Source organism: Varanus komodoensis, unplaced genomic scaffold (genome assembly GCF_004798865.1).
Source record: "Varanus komodoensis strain SLA01 unplaced genomic scaffold, ASM479886v1 scaffold11, whole genome shotgun sequence".
Taxonomy (NCBI): domain Eukaryota; kingdom Metazoa; phylum Chordata; class Lepidosauria; order Squamata; family Varanidae; genus Varanus; species Varanus komodoensis.
Window position 1 is genome coordinate 2,269,410 of NW_025335317.1, and position 8,952 is coordinate 2,278,361.

General features: G+C 49.4%; 1 protein-coding gene across 2 annotated transcripts in view; it reads left to right on the forward strand.

Annotated features, from left to right (window-relative positions):
- The first annotated feature begins 239 nt into the window (after positions 1–239).
- ADK (adenosine kinase) overlaps positions 240–8,952 on the forward strand; it is a 161,902-nt gene continuing 153,189 nt past the window's right edge. Inside the window, exon 1 of one of the 2 annotated variants that reach the window (XM_044420250.1) lies at positions 240–342. In XM_044420250.1, coding sequence (XP_044276185.1) covers positions 281–342 — 62 coding nt within the window. In that variant the 5' untranslated portion in view covers positions 240–280. Of the gene's footprint in view, positions 343–1,176; positions 1,196–8,952 lie in introns of those variants that run through there. The other variant, XM_044420252.1, reaches the window with a different exon arrangement.

Consider the following 8,952-nt stretch of genomic DNA (forward strand, 5'->3'; position numbering starts at 1 on the left):
CGGCGGCGGCGCGGGCGCTCCCGGCGCAGCAGCCGCTCCACCGCGAGCCGAGCACGGACGAGCAGCGCGGGCGCCGCCTTTGCTCGCGTGGCCCCGCGGCAGAGCGAGCGAGCGGGCGGGCGGGGAGCGGCGCGCACTCGCCTCGCCTCGCCCCGCCGCCGGCTCCTCTCCCGAGCAGGCGCTCGGCGCAGCCCGGCCAGCCCGCCCGCCCCGCCCCCTTGCCGGCTTCCCTGCAAGGAGCGGGGCGGCTCGTCGGCAAAAATAGGCAGCGCGGACGAGCATGAAGATGGCAGCGGACGAGCCGCAAGCCAAGAAGCCCAAGCTGGAGCCCGCGCGACTTAGGTAAAGCCCGGCCCCGGTGTCCCCGTCCCCGTCCCAGGCATGCGGGCAGCGTCCGTGGGGCGCCGCCGGGAGGGAGCGGCGCGCTGGACCCTCGGGCGCCGCTCGTTGCGGGCAGCCGCCGATCCGTGGCGTGGCGTGGCGTGGCCTGCGTCCCCGTCGGAGCACGGGCCAGGCGGCTCTCCGTTAGCCGGCAGGCCTTCGCGCCGTGACCTCTGGCTTTGCCCGGAAGCCGCGGGGAGTCGCAGGGGACGCAGTCCGGCTGCGGAGGCCGCCCTTGCCCGGCCCGGGGAGCCCGCAGAGCCCCGGGGACGATGCGCCTTCCGCCGCTCGGCGCCTGGCCGGACCGACCGGATCGCTGCAGCCCTCCGCGAGCCCGGCCGCCGCCTTTGCACGTTTGCCTGCCCGATGATCCCCCGAGGACGAGGAAGGGGCGTGCCGGTGCTTGCCCGCTGCACGTGGCCGGATCGCCCAGCGCCCGCGGCGCCCGCGCAGGGAAGAGGAGCGGCGACCGCCGGGGCGCCGGGCAGGAAAGCGCAGCGGCTCGGATTGGGCTTCGCATGCGTTGCAGGGCCGCAGAGAGGGTTGCACAGCCCGTGCGCTCCTGACAAGCAGTTGCGCCTGACCCCCGCCTGCTTCGGACGTGACTGATTGGACAGCAAAGGCTTTTAGCGTCCGTCTGTTTGCTAAAACGTTTATGCAACATTTTGCGGGTCTGTGTATCGTATGGGTACAGTTTGGCGGGGCCCCGGCAGTTTGGACTTGTTTAGCAAACACTGTGTGACCTCTCAGGGATCACCTCTCTAACAGGTGAAAGCGTGCCTGGTTGCCTGACCAGTGTACCAGTATGACAAAGGTAAGTGGAAGAAGTATGCATGGAAAGCAGGAAGCCTTTCAGGGGAATCACTGCTAGGAATGGGCCTAGAGAATGACCTTTGTGACCAACAGGCCAGTTTGCTTGGCACGTGTGTCCTCTTTGGAAGATCAGATGGAGAGTCAGTGAGTGGTGCTTGATAATCTCTCAGACTAATGACCTTTGTGTTCTGGTTGCAGTTTACCAATCTATAAAACTTTCCAGTTAGAGGAGTCCGACTGGGCAGACAGAACATCAGGGGTTTAGGCAATTCTAAGATTTCTGCTTCAAGTGATGGAGTCGATTTCGCATTTAATTTCTAGATTATGCAATCCATATTTAAATATATGAGTTTATATCTGGCACATGAGGTTCAGTTTATTTTACGCTATTATCTCTTGCACACTTGCTGAAGACACTATTGAACACAGAGGGACTGGTTACTACTGAGTAAGCCTGCACAGTGTCGTTTATCTTCAGCTCAGTTTTACTTTTGAGCTGTTCACAGATGTGGGCCTAGTCTCTGGGCATATAGTGACAGCAGCAACAGCAGCTCTTGTCCCCGCCCCCCGCTCCAGTTATTCAAGTGTTCACAGGCTTGCCTGCAACATGCCTATGTCTATACGTACAGGCTCCTGAATGTATATAATTATACTATTTGCAGCTGTGTCTATGGATATACAGTGCCTTGCAGGAGTTTATCCCCACCTTGGCTTCTCTACTTTCTGTTGTGTTGCAACTTGGAACTGAAAAGCTTTAATTAGCATTGTTGTGGCATGATGTACACAAGATACTGGACACTGTGAAGCTGCGAAATATTTTCACGGTGGCACAAAGGTTAAGTGGGCAAACCAAGTTAGCACTTGGGCCACCTGTCCCTGGTCAATACTTGGTACAAGCACCTTTGACAGGTACTATATTCCTTTTCATGCAAAGTGGCGCTGGGCAACTTAGGGTTCCCAAGTATTTCAGCCTAGAATTCATAGGATCTCTCTCAATTAGCCCTGGTAGCTTGAACAGTAGGGAGATGTAGAGCGAATTGTCACTCTGCATCACTTACCTGGGAGTAAGTGCCATTGATCTCAATGGGAATAACGTCTCAAAACACACCCATGGAATTGTGCCATTAGGATTTTAAACTAAAAGCCACTTGCTTTCAGATTTATTTTGTATTTTTTTGCCTTTCATGTAAGCTACACCCCATCATACACAAGTAGTAAAAGTTCAGGAGGCCTCTGCTGATTTGCCTCTGGCCACTTGAGTTCTGCATGGCATTTGCAATCCCAGTTAGTGTGCTTCCAGACAAGACTTATACACTGTAATTGCCTTGTTCCATTTGCAGAATTTTATGGGGCATGTAGAAGTTGTCTTCCCCCCAAACACTCACATGTTTTTTCTACTACTACTTCTGTTCAGCCTCCTAACTATTAACTATTGAAAATCTGTTTTAGAGAAAAAGATGGAAGAGCAGCACAGTGCCTTGAGATTGTTACCACCAGTATCCCTCTATCTGGAAGAACCCTTAATATGGGGGCATTAGTGGGGTTTGCTCCCTAATCATTCTGTTTACGATTGCAATTGTGATGCAGGGTTTCAGAAAGCCCACTAAAATTGGCAGGACTTAACTTAGAGTTTCCATGATTGGACTTTTACTTTAACATTTGATGTGGCAAATGAGAATTTGCAATCATTGGATCAAGAAGCTTTTGTAGACGTATTGTGCAAATTTGTATTCATGCATTTTTTCTTTTTTATGTAAACAATCGATGTTTCCGGTGCCAAAACTGTAATTCAGTGGTCTGTGAGCCACTTACACAAAGCAATTCTGATTCTGATGAAATGAAAGAAGATGAGAACATTGATAATGAAAATAGAGGGGCCAGGTGGAAAAGAAGACAAGCCACCTGGACTGTTAAGAGTTGTGCAGGAATCCATTTTAGCCGACAACCTACAGTGTTCTCCTGCTCTTGCCAGCATAGCCAATGGAGAGGAATTGTGACAGTTGTTACTTCCCAGATGTTTAGGGTATATTATCATTATTATACCCCACTTTTTTGCCGCAAGTAACCCAAATGAAAATGACAAGGACAACTGGAATTGACAAGGTAATTAGCAGAGGAAGGGGACTCCCAGGGCAGATGCTGCTGGAGGGTTTGTTCAGATTTTGGCAAGCTGAGTCTGCTGTCTCTAATTTGCTGTTTGCAAGAACCCGTGCAAAGCCATCAGCTTCTCCAGGCTCCCTGAAGTGGTGCCAGTCATAAGAAGCTGGTAAACTCTAAGTAGGCTTCAGAAGGCCATGGAGCTTTGAAGCACCCTGGTATGAAGAGCGAATTGTTGAGACTGCATGCTTTGGTGTTGTGCTTGAAGCAGTATTTGCAGCTTTTTTATCTAACGATTTCCGTAGTGGGCAAAAGAGGATGCTGCGTCTCCCTGCCGTGTCTCCCTGGTCTGCGAGGAGACTTTCTCCACATTCCCTGGGAAAGCTCTCTTTAATTGAGACTGCTTGGATGATCAGGGTGGAACTTCAGCAGTTTCTGTCCCTTGCGCTTGGTTGCTCTTTGAGGATTGTGCATAACTGTAGCACCAACCCAAGACAGGCATGGCGGACCCAGATGGGAAGGTGCAGGGATTTGCAACAGGGCGTTGTTGACATGTATAATACTTGATGGAATTTGTACTTGGTTCTAGGGAGTGTACAAACTGATGGTTTATTACCAAAATAAGCACCATTAAAGTGTGCAAGAGTCCTTCTCTTATTTTTTATCCCGTTGATACCTTGGGAGGGCTGGTTTTTACCCTTGTTTTATTTTAGATAATTTTAACTCTAATTGATAATTGCCTACATAAGGAGTTGATTTTCAATAACCACTGCCTAGCTGAGGAGTTAATGAGTAGCAGAGTCTTATTTCATTTGAAGCATTTTTGATACTAATTAAAATTGTGCTTATAATAACAGCACTAATTGGACTGAAGAGATAAATAATGGATGGATTAGGTTTTACCCCCTTCTGAGAGAATATAAACCCTCTTCCTCTGCACCCCACCCTCTGATGGACAGGGAAGTGAAGTGGTTGAGACGGCTCCATTGATGAGGAGCCATCCGTCAATAGGAACACAAGCAAGCAACCAGCTATGAGAAACAGGGCTATGTTTGTTTATGGCGGAGGGGAATTAGAGTGGATTCATCCAGTCAGTTGACAGCCTACAGTTCAGGGGCAGGACCCAGATGGCTTGGCAACCCTGCTCTGTTTCTCTGCCTCTTGATCATCTAGAGTTTCTGTCCTGAATAACCTCCAGCTTAAAGTTCTTCTGTGGAACTTAGCTGGTTGGAATTGGAAATCCAGGGAGGCTGACTTAATTGATTTCATAAGGTTGTGTGATGTTATCTTCCTTCAAGCGTTACGATGTACTGGAGAATTAGACCGTAATGGTTATTTTATTAATGATCGGATGCCCGTTGTCCCAATTAGAAGAGGAAGACTAAGGGCAGGGCTAGCCATTCTTGTTGCTTCTTCTCGTCCAATGGGCTCCCACACCGTGGTCCTATCACAAAAGTGTGATTAATTTGGCTCATTGAGCCTTCTACTTGTTAACGTTTACGTTCCTCACATTCTTACAATAAACTGAACAAAACAAGAATGGGAAAATTTAGACAATTGCACAGTGGATTTAGTCACAATTTGCCCCTGCTGGTGTAGTTGTGCAGGACCGTAATGCACAAATTGGGCCTAACACTGATATTCTGTGCTTGTCTCAGCATTGGGGGTCTCACTGACACTGAGAACTATATATTTAATAATGAGAGTTGTTCTAGGATCCCAGGGTTAACTTCTCAGGTGCACGTTTAGCTCTACTGGCTGGCTGACTTGCTTTTAGAATTCTCAAAGGAAATTTACCTTTTGAGATATGTGGGGAATATACATACATCTCTGCAAAGGGAAGCAAGGCAGTTGATTTCACAACGATCCTTGATGTTCTTTTTGACCTTATTAATAGTTTCTCTGGGGCTGACAGACTTGAAAGTGCTGATTTTTATCTTGCTCTGACTTTCTCAGTCCCTTTTAAAACTGAGGCGTGGGTTAATTTCCACTTAGCTGATCCAGCCCTGGTATTTCGGAGACTGTACTTGGTCTGCAGTTGTACACCTTAAGGTGTTTTCTTTAAAACTCCTTGAAGGTTAAGAGATACAAAAAATGTTGTTATTGAAGCTCATGATACACCCCACTGTTTTCTGGTTTGGAACTGATACGCAGGCAAAGTCCAGGATCCTTAAATTCACAAGTACAACCTAGTTTGGTAAGAAATGCTTTGAAAGGAAACATGCTTAATATGCAAAAGATAATTGTAGAGTATTATCTCAAGCACGTTGCCATCTTAAGGGGCATTAATATATCCTTGAAGGTCTGGGACAAGCAAGAAGGAAAACAACAAAGACAGTGGCATATTCTGATGCAATCTTCTTTGGAAAAGGACACCAAACACATTTCATCAATAGTTACAGGTGCGTTCCCCAGTCTCTTGGGCTCAATAAAAATGCTTGTCGGGAGAACATGGGCACCATATTTTTCTGCACTGTTTAGGGATCCTAGAAAGCAAGCTTCCGTGGTTTTCTTTCTTTCCTCCCTGGGTAATTTTTACTTGTGAGATTGGGCCTCTGTGACCCAGTCCAAACGAAAGATACTATTTCCCAAATAATACCTGGAATATGGCCAGGGCTGGATTTAATTATGCCCAAACTATTGAAAGTTCATGTCACATGGTGAACAGCTACATTAGCAGTCCTGTTTACACAAAGCAGTGGGACTGTTCAGCTGCATAGGATGGGATAGAAAAGCTTTAAATAAAATAAATAAATGTGTCTCTTACGCATTGGAAGCATCCTAACCAGTTAGGAGATCGAAGGGAGCCTCCCAACTCGCAGTCCATCTGTTTGTTTTCTGTACTCAGTGAATTGTTATCTTAGTAAACTTGTTACTTGCATTGAGAAAGAAAATATTTTGGGAGCTGAGCAGGCTGGCTTTAGATCAACATTTGACTATTGACTGACTATGAGCAGAAAAATAGATCTGAACTCTGCTTTTGATTCAGTTTCAAGGGATAAGCCATGGGCTAAGTTTTTTTCTTCCTTGCCTGATAAAAGACGGCAGGACCTTGGTCCAAAGTGCCAAAGAGAAGTCGTAAAGTGCTTCTGTTAAGTGAAAATTCTCGATTTAATAGACAAAGGAAACAATTGTATGCTGAGGTCGTATGGTAAGAACAAGTCTATCTGTGAAATTGTTCTTATCACCAAGGGAGCATATCAGGGCTTTATTTATTTCATGTATATTTGCGTGCACACTATCTAAACCATACCTTAATGCCTATCTAAAGAGATATTCCTCATTGTACTTCCATATCCCAAAACTGGCTACAATTGATATTCCTACACTTTTATAGGGACAAGAAGTTGTTCTTTCCTTTAATAAAGTTGGTCTGAAACACACTTTGTGATCACTCAATAGGCCTGTGTAATGAAAACGCATTAACCACTAAAGTTGGAACAAAGCAAGATAATGGCTTTTACAAGGAACCTTTCCCAGAATAAGTGGTCACAGCATAGCGCAAGTTAGACAATTGAAATATTTGGGACTTGCATGCCAGTCTTCTGTTTCTTGGATGGCCCCACTGGAACTTTGCTATATGATCAGCAACTAACAGTGCCAAAGCTGTAGATGGCTATTTTTATGCTAAAAGAGGGCAGTTTATTCTTGCTGCACTCTGGGGACTTGGGGCTAATGTGTTGCCACAAGTGCGGTTTGGAATCCCAGTGTGGATTTGGGTGTTTTCTCCTGTGTGAGATCAAATATGTTCAGTCTTTGAGCATCAGCTCATTAGAGTACCTAAGCACTTGCCATTGTGTTAGGGCTTGAGGCCAGGCTTCCTCAGTGCAATGCCTTGCTTGGTGTTGAGTATTGAGCTACTGGCTAAAACTTAATGCAAGCCCTAAATTATGCTATATCTTGCCAGGAAGACAATTACACCAGCCAGCAGCCTAAAGCTGTCAGAGATAAATGACAGTGTGGGTTTTTCTGATCGCTTTTCTCTCTGCTCAAGATATTTTGCAAGCAGTATCTATTCTTGTACTCTGGATCAAGGACATCCAATATCCATCCAGTATTCTTTATCTGCCGCCTGTGCTGCTCGTTCCCCAATTCACCAAGGCCTGACTTCCGTTGTTATTCAGAGTAGTACAAACTACCTTGAAAATGTGATCATTCCTAAATATTGGATCCTGTACATTCCCTCTGCTGTATTGGATCGGCCTGTATCAATTGTCCCTCCCCAGATGGAGACCAAGCTTCAGAGTCTCTATCCCATATATTTCCTTTTAATGTTTTAAATAGAAATAAGACATTTCAATAAACTACCTGGAAGATCCTCCAGTCAGTATATGACTTACTTACTGGCCAATGTTAATAACTATGTAACAGAGACCATTACAATTTTTTAAAATTTTCTGTAGTCAAAATTTGTAAGGATATTTTGCAGAACTACATGTAATAATATTGATGATATTGTAATGTATTACATTACTGTATTTATTTTATTGGGTAAGCTCTGAGTCATGTATTTTGCCTTTGTATTTATATTTTAAATGGACTGTGAGTACATAATAAATATGATTCTATGCTTGACATGGACTCTTAAAATTCTCCTGGTGTTTGCCTAGCACGCTTGCCCACTTCCCATATTCCGCTGTTCCCTCTCCTGCTCTGGGACCCAGAGAGCCCAAAGACGCCTTTTCGTGCAAGTAAATGAAAGGGAGGAAAACGTAATTCTGGTTAATTGTGAAGACGGCCGAGTCGGACGCTCCCGCTAGACATACCAGAGCTGCCACTAGGGGGCCACAGTCACTCCCAGATAGGCAGGACCCCCCTCGCTGCGGGGCCCCTTGCCCGGGAGACCGGAGGGCGAGCGCCTGGTGCGCGCCGCGCCGCGCCATCCCTTCGCGGGCTCGCTGCGGAGCATCTCGCGCCGCAGTTGGGCCGCAGCCGCTTTTCCAAGCGAGGGGGAACCGGCTGCAGCCGGAGTCCCGGGGAAACCGCCCCTCGAGGCCCAAGGCGCACAGGCGCGAGGCAAGTCCCTCGGCTTGGCCGCCTGCGCCGTATCCACGGGGCTGGCCGCGCGCTGCCGCGCTCTGACCCCGCGACGGACCCCGCCTGGACGCAGCGCCCGGGTCGCGGCGGGGCTCCCTGCCGCCTCGGGCCGAGCCCTCCGTCGCCTGCATCGCCCGCGGCGGCGCGGCTCGGGAAGGGCTCGCCGGGGCGGCCGGTGGCGCCTCTTCTGCCTGCACCGGGCGAGAGGGCTCGGCGCGCCCGGAGCCTTCCCGATCCCCGCGCCCGGGTCGCGCTGCGCGGGCACGGGGCAGCAGCACGCCGCTCCTCCTGCCTCGGCGCCCTCGGGGAGGGCAGCTGAGCAGCCAGCCAGCCAGCGAGCGAGCGCGCGTGCGCCGCCCCGCGCCCTCAGCAAAGATGGCGCTCGCCGCCCGCAGCAAAGATGGCGCTTCCGGCGCCGCGCGGATCCAGGGGAATGGGCGGGCGTGGCGTGGCGTGGCGTGGCGTGCCGGCGCGGCCCTCCGTGACCCCCCCTCGGGGCACGCTCCCGAGGCGCGCGCCCGGCGGCCCTGCCCGGCGCGCCCGGCGCAGCCAATGGCGGCCGGCGGGGCGGGGCGCTGAGCCCGTGCGCGGCGCGGCTGAGAGCAGGAGCGCGGCCGCCGCCAA